General features: G+C 40.6%; 1 protein-coding gene across 1 annotated transcript in view; it reads right to left on the reverse strand.

Annotated features, from left to right (window-relative positions):
• CRIM1 (cysteine rich transmembrane BMP regulator 1) overlaps positions 1-14,880 on the reverse strand; it is an 891,430-nt gene that overhangs the window by 573,568 nt on the left and 302,982 nt on the right. Inside the window, exon 3 of the mRNA XM_086926868.1 lies at positions 8,160-8,402. Coding sequence (XP_086782994.1) covers positions 8,160-8,402 — 243 coding nt within the window. The remainder of the gene's footprint in view (positions 1-8,159; positions 8,403-14,880) is intronic.

Here is a 14,880-nt window from a genome sequence, read left to right on the forward strand (position 1 = left end):
ACAAGAGAGTGCTCATTAGCTTGCAGAGCTAAACAAGTTAACATTTGTGTAACAACAGAAGGTCATCCCCTTCGTTTCTCATGATCTCAGTCCCTGGCACCTATGTACTTCATTTGTTTCCCCTAAACCCAGGCGAGTACCATTGATGTGTTTCTAAAACACTTTACATGTGTGTTTCGTCTTTCTAAGCAGTGCTCATTTTTATACAACTATTGGGAGACCTTCTCGTCGGTGCATCTTGTTACTCACAGATAGGTGTTTTGTATGAATAAATATATCAAATTTCTACTAACCTGGGTGCCTAGTTTCTTTGTGAGACTGTCGAGCTACAAATGATAAAGAAACTCAAGGAGGGGAATAGGCCCTGCGTCCAGCGGCTGAGGGCAAAGCAGCAGACAGTTTTGAAAGTACTGTAAGCTTCTCACCAACTCCTCTACCCTGGTTTAAAACAAATTACACTGAAACATGGTAACGTTGAACGACCACATAACACCATTACATGTCTTTCTTTCATTTGTCAGAATATAGATAAAGGTCTAGTAGTCATCAAGAGAAATCTAAAAGATAAACAGTGCCCGCTTTTCAATATGGCTCCAAAAGGACTATAAAGAATATTGTTACACCTCAACTAGCAGTCAGACAATTGCCTCCCAAACTGGTCTACCGCATTGACTAGACTTAACGTATTGAATATTTGAAGCCTATGCTGTAGCGCAACTGTGCAAAGTTGTTTTTTTTAAAGAAGCATTAGCAATGCCAATAGGTTCATCTTTAAAAATGTTTTATGGTAATCTGAAGCATTACGAGCAGAAAGCATGGTAATAGATATGTATTTGTGTGGAAGCAAAGACATTTTGAGTAATATTAGTGTAGGTCAAACGGTCGGGTGACATTTGCACTGTCAAGCCAGCTCTAGAAATCCATGTAGGTTAATGACTGAACTGAAGCACAACAGAGAGGCATCTTTAAGAGAATAGTTTATTCCACAATTCATACTATGATGAGATTTATTCCCAAACCATAATATAATCTCAATATTGAAAAATACAAAGTGTTAAAAAAACGTATTGAATTGTGAAGTCACCATCAAACCCAGTGACAAGGGTGGTGGTATCGTAATTCTGGACAGTCCGGACTACAAATAACAAATTCAAGTGATTTTGGAAGTTCCCGAACATTATGGGAGAGTCAATAGTTATCCAGATCAGAGAATTAAAACTGAAATTCTCATTACCAAGAAAGCGCTGGATAGAGGCTCTATTTGTACCCAAGAGTTTGAATATCTCAAAAATGAAAATGTAATCCCAATTTTCTATGGAGTTCCCAAAACTCATTAAAACATCACTAAACCACCCTTTAGACCCATTGTATTCACTATCGGGATGCTTAACGGAACCATTGTCCAAATACGTGGACTTTTTTTTAAGCCCTTGGTATCTGACCTTCTGACCTATGTCCGTGACACTGGCCATCTTATCGGAAAGATAGAAGGGATTTCCTTCAATTGCAACATGGATGTGCTGGTCTCTATGGGCATAAAGGCTAGAAACTGTTAAAAGCGCCCCGGAGAGAAGTGATAGTCAAGATGACCATTTGTTCATCTTAGAATGTCTGGCAATAGTACTGCAGGAAATTACTTTGAATTCAATAAATCGATACACATACAAGTTCAGTCCATTCTTGAGAAGATACATAGCCCTAAAGATGGGAACATAGATTGTTTGAGACGAAAAAGATAAGTCTTCTGGATATATACTCTCAAACGGCAGTTAGTGGTCTTAATGAACACTTAACCTGGGAAAATGTCATCCTGTAGTTTCTGACTGTTAATTAGGTCTTGTCTTTACTGTTAGAACCTTTGCCTGGACAGGTGTGTCCTTTTTAATAAAATCGTTTCTGGCAACTTTTCTTCTTTTTTTGTATTGGTTAGTAGGGGTTCTAGCATTGTTTTTTTTTTCTGACCTTTCACTGGTGCCATTCCTACCTCGTTGAAGCGGAGGTGATTAGGGTATATCCTATTTCTTCTGTTTATTTTTGAGGCGATCCCTCCTATTCACATTCCATGTGCCAACCTGCTGATATCTGTTCACTCAATATAGTGGCCGAATTCGGTTTGTCCACACGGAGGCCATTCTATCAGGTCCACATTGTACAGTCTTATTGTATTGTTATGCATATAGCATCCTTTGTTACGTTTTATTGTCCAAGGCTACCTTTTTACCCCTCCTTGGCTATACACATACTATTTACCGATATTGGGTCCTTCATAATGGCAGCCGCATTCGTGGTCTGTATTATGGTGCCACCATGTCTTACGCTTCTGCAGTACGGCCCTTTACAGCACTGGCAGCTCGATCATACAATATAAATTGTACCTCTTTATGTGCAGGCGTAATTATATAGTTGTCATTTGGCAGTAGAGGCACCCTGTTTTTGTATTATTATTAGGAAATGTATTCATCTAGAGTTGGTATTCTAGTTAGGTCCGGAGATTTGCTACTGGTACTATGCATCAGCCTGATCCCAATATGGTGACTAGAACTTCCTTCACAGATATTCATGCAGCGCTCTAGGCGTTACTGACGGAGGTGTTCTGCATTTTTTTCTTCATGAAGTTAGTGGAGGCTTTTTTGACTACTTATAGCAGCCCGTATTCGGTCTTTAGTTAACAGCTTATTCCGGACATCCTTTGCGGGCCACCATGTCGGATCCCAGCAATGGTCACTCCGTCGGGTACGTAGTACTTGATTCAACCGGCATATAGGTTTGTGGCATTGCATTTGGAGGAGGTTTCAACCCCTTGTTATTTTCGCTCTCATTCATACCTTTGTTTAATCTATCAAAGATGGATACCTGCCGCCATTAAGTAGCTGTATTTTAAAATCTCCTGACCACACACGAGTGTTAGTCCCCCTTGGGACATACTTGTAAGTTATTTCACCCCACCACTTGTGATAATTAAGGGATCTTTAGGTCAATCAAGAGTTTGACCCATTGTCTTTATGTTTTGGTCCATTCTTCTCAATATAGTATACACCACAGGAACGGATACCTTATTTTTTATGCAGGAGCAGGTTTGTTGTAATCATGAGGTAAGCTTTTGCTTCACTACTATGCTGCGGTGATTAGTCATAGTAATGTAAGACTGTAGAACCCTCCCTACCATCCTAGGCCTACCTGTAGGATGTCCTACATTTTAGGATGGGGGTACATCGTTTCCTTCTGGCTGTGTATAAACGGAGAGGGGGGGTAGGGGGGGGAATCTTTTGGCCCTTATTGGGCTGTAGTGCTGACCTTTCGTTAGGGATTCATTTTCGGTCTTTATCCCTTTGGGTCACACGGCCCGCCTTTATGCCATAGGTTCTGCTCAGAGTTAGGAGATACACATATTATGCCCCTGTCCATAAACATGTAATATGCATTGCTTTTTGTTTGGAAGTAGCCCCTTCTGCTATTTTAGTGCTTGGTGCTTTCCAGCCTTATGTTCCTCATGGTTCCCTGTTGTCTTCTCTTTTTTATGAGCAGTCTCTGTTTCGCAGCAATCTGTGTGGTGCCTTGGATTTTATGCACCAGAGTCAACTCTGTGATGCTGTGTTAAACCTGATCAGTTGTTTTTGTTGCTCTCCAGAAAGTAGGTAGGTCTGTCGTTTGGGCCATTCTCTTTATTTTTTTAACACTTTTCACTTTGATACATATTAATAATTGCACTGGTGATTTCTTAAGTCAAATCTTGTCACACAGGTAAGTATACATATATCTGAAATGTACTTACCTGAGTGGTCGGGCTCTTTACTACCACACACTTTCTTTCTTGATCTTACCCATTCTGGATAATTCTTTCTGTCCATGCTCCGTTATATATACATTTTTTACAAAAATATATATAAGAATAACAGAACTGTATGTATGGAATATTCACTTTTGTCTTGTTGTCCCTACAGACTTGTACTATATTCAGAATTGATACTGAGCCCCTTACACTGTACAAATCGCTTTCAGAGTATTCTACACAGATGGCCTTCGGCCACTGATTTATCGGTTCTCTCAGCGCCTAGATGAAGGAATCTGTTGTGTATGTGTACATCACATTTCCGAAACGAGCGTCAGTGCATTTCTGTACCTCGTGTTCAATATTTTGTTTTGTAATATGTATACTCGTATGTAATTGTGGGTTTTCATGATTTTGTGTCCAGTTTAGATATATATATATATATATATATATATATATATATATATATATATTGAAGAACCTGTATTGTCTTGCCCTTCCTGTGTATTTTTTCTGTTCCTTTCCTTCTTGCTGATGTGTACATCACGTTCACTGTTCTTCATCGCATTCATGGAGCTCAATAAATTGTGCTGGTTTGAATGAAATGTTATTCTATTAAAAAAACAAAAGTGTAAAATGAGTCATATTTTTGAAAAATACCTGGTCTATGGGGTATATATATATATATATATATATATATATATATATATATATATATATATATATATATATATATATATATATATATAGATATATACATATATTTATATTTGTGGATGTACTACCTTGCTTTAAAGTATGCAGGGAGAAGTCTCTATTGTGCTTCAGTGTGTTTTCCCTGCTTTCTTCTCCCTATCATTTGTAATACCAGGGACCCTCTTGTTCTTCTTGGTTAATGACTGAACTCCTTCCATCTGTGCTGCTGCCAGAGAAAAACACCATAAATGATCTAGTTATCGAAGACACTTTAATAGCATTACAGTGCCTTGTGTGCTCCTGAAAGTTCAAGGTCAGGCAGGTGGATAAATAAAGATGATCACGGATGTGTGGAGAGCAAGCACTTTGTCTAGTGAAAGTACACAACTTCTGCTCAATCAAAACATGTATTCCTGGCTTCCAAATGTGAGGGTAGAGCCAAAACCCTCCTCCTGGTGATTCTCACGTAATTGTGTGGTGACAGCTGTGCTGCCAAGCCATGAAGCCTTTCCTCGGTCAGGGATTAAACTTCTTTCATTAATAGCAGAGTGGATGGCCTGGTGCTCAGGTCACAGTTTGGCTGAACACTCCGTTTTGCTCTTGGTAATATACCCTGTACCATAATTTCTCCCTCACACTGCAATCCAGCAGTATTGTAATGTGACAATCTGCCAGGCCACATCGAGAAGGTACAGAGACAAACAACACTGTCAGAGTGCAGGGAACCCATCTGCAAAATTACCTAGACTACCCACTTTTGAACCTGCCTTAACCTCTTAATCTGAAGACGTCCCTGTTCAAAGGGGCCTCTGTCACACACTGACCATGACTTCCTTCCATCTCCTCTCTTACCACTGTGTAAAGTTAACAGACTAGATCGAACCCATATAATTTGTTCAATTCTGCATCACTCGTGCCATGCAGTTAAATTATACATAGTGCCTGTCCATCCTGAATCTTACTGCGGGTGCGTAGGGCAGTTCAGAGGCCAACCGGGAAACAGCTTCACCTTCCAGAGTGTACCAAATGTATGATGCTCACTTTGCTCACTGTGCCTCTATGCATTCCACTTTATTTAGGCATTCTGCATGCTTAGAGTCTAGAGTGGCAGTAAATCGGTCTATTAGTGCTATATATATATCTAAACCAGGTGGTCTCCAACCCTTTCTGCAATAAGAGCTACTTCTGTTTAACAAAAATCCTCCCAAGCTACTAGTATTATTAGAGATGTAGTAGTAACCACACTACACAAGATTATATTAGTGGCCATCATAGTAGCAGTGATCACCTCTGTGCATCAGACTTGGTTGCCAGCAGTAATGTAAAAAAATATGCTTTGTCAATGTGGCATGCCTCTAAACGGGTAATATATAACACCCATAGATGCAATGCCCCTAGCACCAGGGTAATATTAGTAATAGTCTCCCCAACATTGCTTGATTTTAATTACTTAAATATCAGCTTTAAATATATTTTGGAAATGTAACCGGTTTTCTCCAAACATCAGCTTATTAATTCTGAAAATACAGACATTTTAGTTTAAAATACATGCTTTTCAATTTTGGTATGTGTATATTCATTCAACCAAGCAAAAGCTTCTAATTTAGTTTACTGTGCTGCACACAGGAAAGCTACTTTATAGGTTGATGAAGAGCTACCAGTAGCCCACGAGCTACTCATTCGAGACACCTGATCTAAACAAACTATGCAAATCTAAGAGTCATAGGGGACATGCTTTTGTTTGCCAAGACCAAAAGACTAATTTCCCCTGAGTAGCATACAACCAGAAGGGGAGATCTTCCAGGCTTAACCGCAAAGACATTCTTGGCCTGATCTGACATCCATCACACCGGCCCAGTCCCACTCAAGAGCATCCAGCCGCCCACTAATTCATGGAAGACTCTCCAACCAAAACACTACCATTCAGACTCAGAGACATATTGACAGATCGCCCTTATTGAACCCTCTCACCCGCTGCTCTGCTGATTCTCTAACACACTCCTGTCTCCTAGCAAAGCGCACTGAGGCTGTAGCTAGTGCCAGTAAAGGTTTACCCAAAACTCCACCTGATTTCTCAACATCACTCTAACCAATACCAACAGACTCTCGTCTCGGGCTTTATTCAGGTATTTTACTTGAAGCCATCTGTTTTTAGCTATTTAGATGTCTCTATAAATACATTGCATCCACATGATATCATTCATCTATAAGTAACAAGGAACACAATAAAGCAACTGTGATATTTCCTATTTTGGTGGAAACTATTCATATTAAAACAAAACAATAGGTCAGCAGCGACATCTACATTTTTGCAATAAGCACATGGATTAGTGAAACACTATTACACTGAAGTGTCCTCTCAAAACAGACATTAGAGCAGACACTTTTAAGGAGTACCTGGTGGATGATCGAGGCACTTAATTTTCAAATCAGATCATGTATATTGCCAACATATCACATGTTCGATATTTTTCTTAATTCTTAATTCATGACGCACCCTACACTAGTTAGGAAAATTAAAGATCATCTCCCGGATTTTTCTCTGCTATCAACAGTTGCAGGTTTTCCACCTGTAACCTGCAAACAGCGAAAGGAATCACTATACCACTTTGGTACTTCAAAGTGTTTCTTTTCTCGAGTCCACAAAGTGACAATCGCATTTTTAACGCCTTCAGCCAAACATTCTGAAGGCTTGTTGTGATTGGGTAAGCCAAAGTGAACCCACACAAAGCACTGACCGGCATCACGAAATTATTGAGGACACAGCTCCTACATGGTGCAAGAACTCCCACATTTCCAAGGAGGTCTGAATTCGGATGGCCAGGCCACAGCAGTGTAAGCAGTTTGAGTTGCTGACAATAGCTTAAAACTGTTAACGCTCCAGGTTTCCAACATTTATAATAGACGTTTCAGCCCATTATACTAAGGGCATTCATCAGGCGTGGTACCTTATGAATTCCAATGCACAATAAGCAAATAGTGATGTCATTAAAAATATGTTGGGGGTTGAGGGAGTCTCTATTGTAAGGAATGGCATTTTACGATAGTAATTGAATGTCCAATGTATAAAGTGAGCAGGTAAAGGAAAGTACAAAACTCAAAACCACAAACTTGAGCGAACAGATATGGGTACATTTTCCCAAAATAAGTTGAGTGTAATGGAATCAAATATTGCTTTGGTTTCTTTGTCTTCTTTGAGAGATGATGTTAAAATGCCTGTAGACAAATAATACGGTCTATTTATGTCACTTAGTCTGAACGTTCGGTTTTTATCTTGCAGTTCTCGCAGCAGGTCGTGCATTTCTATCAGTGATAGTTACATTTCAATCTTGTGGTTTATTTCAGTACACTAAATTGCATCGCTTTCTCATTCAAAATTATAAATCTTGCTTCTTAGTAAATTTGGATGATTAATAGGAGCAGCAATATTTGAAACAGCAGCATTTTAAGAGGTTTTTGGTGAACAGATTGCTTAACAGCATGATAAACACACCACCTCCATTGGCAGAAAATGAGGCATATAACGTGACCTAACATCAAGCAGGCATTCTTACTTTACTTTCTTATTGGCTGTTGTCAGCATGCTAAACACATCGGCAACTTCAGAACCGAATACAGCCAGGAAATGTAATTGGTACTTTTAGCAGCAAAGTTTATTTTCAAGGGTAACTTGATTTTCAGAAATCCCGCCTACCTGGTTTACATTCATAGAGGTCGCAACATTCCCCCGGCTTCCCTGAGGCCTTGGACACCAGGATGTTCAAGTAGCCTGGCTGGCACACTTTGCGGAGGCATCCGGCCGGGTTGCACACACACCGGCTCGGTAGGGGGCAGCACTCGCCAGGAGGGGCATAACCTTCTATCAAAATGGAGTCTTCAGGACACAGAGGAGAGAACTGGACCTCGCAGCGGGCTTTGGAGCAGTCAGGCTTCTCATCTGAAAAAGACGCAGAAATAAAAGGTCACTTTATAAGTGCTACGTTGTAATTACTGAAGTACGTTTTAGCAACCTGGAAACACAGACTGAAATTGAGAGTAAGAATTTAATTAAGTGATAAATAAAGCAACTTATTTCATATGTAATTTCCATTGCTATTTATAACATTTATTTATGATCATCTTATCTCTATGTATCCATATTTATTATGTAATATCAAAAAATTAACGAGTAACTAATATGCTGCCAAATGTGTGACGGCACTAGAAGGCCTGTTTAGTTTCAGCACTACACTCAGGCACATATAACACATTAAATACACTTAAGTGAAAAACCGTATTGCACAAGCATGCCCGTGTAGTTATTTAAGGGAATATCGTCCCTTTTATTCTTTTTTTTTTAATTCACCATTGAGCCAACCTGGGCTGTCAATCTACAAACACACTGACCTTGCAGTTATCACCACCTGTCTGGACAGTCACTCAAAAGAAGATCTGCTTTATGCTGTTTTTAAAGATCAATACGGACAGTGGAAAATATTGATTCCCATTTGATTTTAGGAGTAAAATAATAATCAAGAACAGAAAACTGTTCTTTGAGGCTTTTTGAAAAGCAAAGATCCTGGACCATCCGCGACAGGCATGAACAGCACAAAAAAGGAAAGAAAAGAAATCACAACAACGTGGGCATCCGGGCTCGAGTCACTTCATCTTGAGAAAATATATTTTATTTCCTATAAAGGGCTCTTCATATGGGAGTCGCATATCATGCTAAGCTGCCTCTTCTCCAACCCCGAATCTGACGTTTGTTTGAATTTCCTTCCCTAATCAACAGACATGTCATGAGCAATGCGAGTTCCCTGGTCTTCATTTTTTGGGTCAAATTAACAGCAGAGGTAAAGCTGCAAGCTGTAGGGTAATAGCAACATTCTCACCCAACGCTTAGCAAATGTTTTGATTTGCAATGTAAATAAAATAGAAATGTACGTTTACATTATGAAGTTACCACCTCCTCATGAATGGCTGCAGACTCCCTAATGAAGTTAAATGTGTGCTCTGTAAAGTTACGGTTAGGTCCTTCAGTACAAAGCTAACTGACTGCATTACATAGAGCATACCGGATAGAAACCAGGTTGGAGTCTCATGTCGGCATCAACATCCTAATCTCCCTGTGCCAACAATTCAGGGCCTTGAGACCCTTATGGGTGATTTGCTGCGATTTACAAATCCTAGATGATTTATTTTTACTAACACACACACACACCAACACACACACACACACACACACACACACGTTCCCTTAAAAAACCAAAGGTTGAAGTAACAGAGCACATGGGATGCCACAAGACCCAAGCCTCGCCATTGCTTCTTTTGTCTTTCTGTTGATGAAGCAGAGGATCACCTGTTGTCCTTCTGCAGATTGTTTGTCAAACCTAAAAGTAAGTGGATTGTTCCCATCCGCAGTGTCTGAGTTTGAAGTACTTAGGATTTGTAAATGCGTCTCTTCAACAATAATCACAGTTGCTGTATCTAAGTGTTTGTATGCAGCCTGGTATATAGTCAGTGGTCAGCAATAGGCAAAATGGCGCTCCAGGGTCTATCACATGTACAAATCAGTTATGGCAGGTAATCTGGTACAGTGTTATAAGGTAGGGAAAAACCACCAAATCCCCACGTGTGTGTCCAGCAGACCACTCTACTATATATACACAAATCCTCTGCACATGTTTAAAAGTAAATACATAAAGTTTCATAAAATATCACAATTATGCTTTTCTTCGTATTTTCCGATGTCTTTAATTCAAGATCTTAAGCCTTCTTAACCAACACGTGTTTTGTCGCTGTTACAGGGAATTACCCCGCGACTTCTTCAGGGCTGAGGTCAGTTTCAAGTAGTCTCTTAGTTCCAGTGATAATTCCAACCCGGAAGGGGTTCCTAATATTTCTGCGCCTGGAGAGGTAGACTATTTAGTCTTGTGTCCGAATATCTTAATGTGCTTCCAAGTCTAAGGGAGTTTCTTTTAGAAGAACTGCCTCATCCTGCAGTATTAGGTAGAACCCCAAGGGTTTCCCTTTACCACTGCCCACCACTGTACTCTAAACTAACTTTACCTCCCTTTACCACTGCCCACCAAAAATCTAAATTTACCATTACCCCCTTTAATACCACCCAGCTCTATGCCCCAAAAGTACCACTATTCAGCCCAAAACCCTACATTTAGCCTTACCATTATCTGAAATGTGTGTATATATACACACACACACACACACCCTCCCCCACCCCTTTTATTATATTTGTGACTTATTTTCATAACAGGGGACTGAGTCCTCGAGTTCTAAAATGGTTGCCACCACATCTTTGTGGATGTGGTGGCAGCCAATCAGATCTTTTTTCTAGGTGTGTTGCCTCCACAGCATGACATATACATAGATTTTGAACCTTAGTTTCCCAAAAACGACAGAAATGTTTTTCGCCAAATCACAAAAAGCATGCTTCTGGACCAAGACCTAGCTTTCTGTCAAATTTAGTGTAATTCAATATAGCCATTTTTGCAGTACAACTGTTCAATTTTCCTATAGAAAACTGCATTGGGGAAAATGTGTTTTGGGACACCCTTTGACCATTTTTCTCTGCCCCTGCTTGACAGATCACCCCAAAACTTTACAGGCATGAGCTGATGTGAATGAACTTATTTTTGTAAGTTTCGTGAAGATGCATTAAAAGCTGCTAAAATTATTCACAAACCAAAAAAAGATATGCATGGTAAAGCATCTGCATGGTAAAGGATGTGTGGTAAAGGCATACATGGGAAAGACTGTGTGTAAAAGGATGTTAATCGCCGAGATGCCAAGTGAAATGATAGTCACCAAAACGGACCCACAGTTAATAAAACCTCTGAACAAGTCATTGCACAAGCCTTATCAAGTACTTTAAAAAACAACCTGGGATAGTCAATTGTTTTTTAAGTATGCAGAGCAGTCTCTGAGGCCCTGATATCAATTCATCAGAAGTTTAATATTGGGATAAGTCAACTACTCTTGACTTTGACCCCGCCTTGTGTAAGTCCTAAACCTTAGATCAGGCGCACTATAAAGGTTATGGGGTGTTGATACCAGTGAACCAAGGACTTCAATAATTCAATAATGAGATGTCTCATGTCAGTGGTTTCATGAGTGTCTTTGAAGAGGAAACACTTCTACACCCTGCCCCAGGAGCTATGAAGGATCTACCAAGCATTGTCCTCCTATCTAGAAATGTTAAAGCAAAAACAGGCTTTCCTAAAAAGATTGAAGAACCTACGCAGCGATAATAATTAAAAGCGCTTTGATTGACTCTTAGAAAGGAAACAGTATTGTTGCTAGGATACAGATTGTTCGCGACGTGACCGAGAGACATCCTGCCATCCGTTCCAAATCAAAAATTTCTTTTACTGGCCTTGTATCTCAGTGGTATAATTCACCTCATCGCTGAGACCACATACGCTTCGTATGAGAATCGTTTTTAATACACAGAATTCCATATGAGAATAATATAACTGGAATTTTCAGGGGGTTTATTTTACCTGCAAATGAACTTCATGGTCCTGATGATGGTCTTGACGACGGCAGCAATATAAGACCGAAACGTCGACAGTTACATCATCTCCTTTTCTGTTGCTTGTGCACAGGCATACAACCATCACCAATTGATTTCTTTTGGTTGTTGTTATAAATTGATTGGAGTTGATGTTTAAGTTGTGAATCGATGCGGTGAAGTGATATGTACCCCTTTTCACTTCTTTTTTGCTTTCTATGTATGTCTCCCCATACTTTGAATTGAAATTTACTTTATTGAATTTATATAAAAAAATTTTGAAGAACAGATTTCATAATTTCTCCGTGTTTCCTTTGCCTTCCATAAGTTTGCTTTCTATTTTAGTAAATATGTGATACTTGTTACACTGGAGTTTGATACTATTGATACGACTCCCAACTGATCTTTAATATCATATAAACAAATCCCTTGTAGCACTCCTTTGACCTGAAATAAGGATTCAGAAGCAGCTGCTTTTTAGGTCTCGGACCATAGGCTGCGCTTGCGCAGTCTCGCTCCGAGATTTAATGTTTTCTAGAGTGGGGCTTGAACCCGCCCCTCTCCTCCATTGGCTGGCTTCCTAAACGGAGGCCAGCCATTGGAGGAGAGGGGCATCACTCTGTTTAAGCCCCTTCTTTTTCTGAATCGGGGGCGTGTTTTTTTGCTTCTTTCTATCCTCTTCCCATTGGCTGGAATTTTACATTCCAGCCAATGGAAAGAGAGAAAGAAACACACGCCCCCGAATCAGAAAAGGACGGTGCCTTTCTCCGAGGCATTACTACATGGCCTCGGAGAAAGATGGTGGTGTTCGAATGCCCTCCCGACGGCTTGCTTTTAATACACGTGGCACACGAGTAGCTGAGGACCCAGAAAAAAAATGTCAGGCCTAAGTCTGGCATCGCAGACTGGACGCGTCTCCGCCCGCCTCGGAGATGAGCTGTCAGTGCGGCTCGCGTCCCCACCCGCCGCTCGTCCTTGGTAATGCCATTCGCAGAGAGGCAAGTAGTCCGTTGTGAAAACAAAGTGAGTTGCATAGTGGCAGGCACTTTTATTTGCCACTGACAGTAAAAAAAAAGGACAAGGACTGCGTTTACTTCGCGTTTTTGTTGTTGTCCGCTTTTGATGGCCATGCACAGTTTCGTTTCGTAATCGAGTTAGTTACCTGGAGCCTCGCGCAGTTGGATGGTGTCATTTGAAGAGGTGTGGCCTTTTGAGTCAGTGGGAGGTGGAGGAGGAGTAAGACTAGAGGAGGAACGAGCAAGGCAGGGGCCAAGTCAAAGCTTTGGCCGGAAGCGGAGAGAGGAAAGGGGAGCGGCCCTGACACGCAGGGCAGATACAGGTTGATGTTCTGCCGCGGCCAGGTTACACTTTGTCAGTGATGTTGAGACTAGGCATGTTGATATTTGTGGACTGTAATTAAAAACCATAGCATTTCTGAAATGTTGGCGCACAACGAAACATATGTAGTTGAACAAAACTTTGTAAAGTCTGGTACTAAGTGGAGCAAATTAGAGCTGGGTAAAAAAAAAGCCCAAGCGTACCTCCATTTTATTTTTAATTCGGAGCTGGCACATTTGAACAGTTTTTAAAAAAAATACGGTGATTGATTAGGTCAGAGTATTAAACCGTTTTGTCGGGCATGTAAATTGTAGATGTCAGAAGGAGCCCTGCTGTGACTGCGAGGGTATTAATCTTCAGAAAGCACAGTGGAGCATGCTTGCTCTGTAACGCCTTTGCTGCGCCTATGTTTTGCCCATCAACTTTAGGGAAATGCTAATCTTGTCACATTCAGCAGCTGGGCCTGTGCAGTATTATCTTCCTTCTCCTAGGGGTTAGTTTGCCTTCTTTCAAAGTGTGGCCTATTTAGCTGCAGCCTCGCATGATTCAGCCAGCGCTGGCTGTACAAAGCAGAGTCGCGAACAGGCGGGTGTGTCCAACTGCTAAATTATTTCAAACAAAAAAAGAGTGTAAAGACTCTAAATATCACAACCAGAGCAGGGAAAGTATGGATATACAACACCAATCTGGTTGGTGACATGCTTCATCATAGGGCCCCACTGGGAGAGACCGAATGCCTCCTCAGTGTGCTTCAACGCCAGAGTTACTGCAGAGCAGGTATTGTGAGATGGTGAGTGCTAAGTGATGGTAGTGATAGTGAAGTTTAAAAAATGTCTAAGTTGTATCAAAAATTATTTATTATTTGATCAATTGGACATATTAAAAACAATGTGTAGGAAAAGAAGCCAAATAAATTGTTCAATTTCCAATAGCTTACAAGTCGGTCAACATGTTTCTGCCATAGAAGGTGTAAGTTTACCAGGCATTCGTCAGGACCATGAGTGGACTAAACCCCGGCGGTATGAGCACGCTAAGGCCACCCTAACCTAGGGACGTAAAGTGAAAAATTGTAAAAAGTGCATATGAAGGAATCCGGTAACTGAGGGAGATTGCAGGTTTCCAGTGAGTGCCTGGCGTCGAGGGCGGTGTGCCGAATTCGCCCCCTCCCGAGATCCATGGTGTGATCGTTTCTCACCACTAAAGTGCATTATTTTAATTTTTCGGTCTCTCTAATCGAGAGTACCAAAGAGGGATTTTTTCCTTCATATGCACTTTTTACAATTTTTCACTGGTAAGCGATTGGAAATAGCCGAATAATTTATTTGGCTTATTTTCCTACACATTGTTTTTAATATGTCCAATTGATGAAACAATAAATAATTTTTGATACAACTTAGACATTTTTTAAACTTCACTATCACTACCATCACTTAGCACTCCCCATCTCACAATACCTGCTCCGTAGTAAATCTGGTGTTGAAGCACACTGGGGAGGCATTCGGCTTCTCCCAGTGGGGCCCTATGATGAAGCATGTCACCAACCAGGTTGGTGAGTGAGGGCTTTCTA

Source organism: Lissotriton vulgaris, chromosome 6, assembly GCF_964263255.1.
Source record: "Lissotriton vulgaris chromosome 6, aLisVul1.2, whole genome shotgun sequence".
In the NCBI taxonomy this organism is placed as follows: Eukaryota; Metazoa; Chordata; class Amphibia; order Caudata; family Salamandridae; genus Lissotriton; species Lissotriton vulgaris.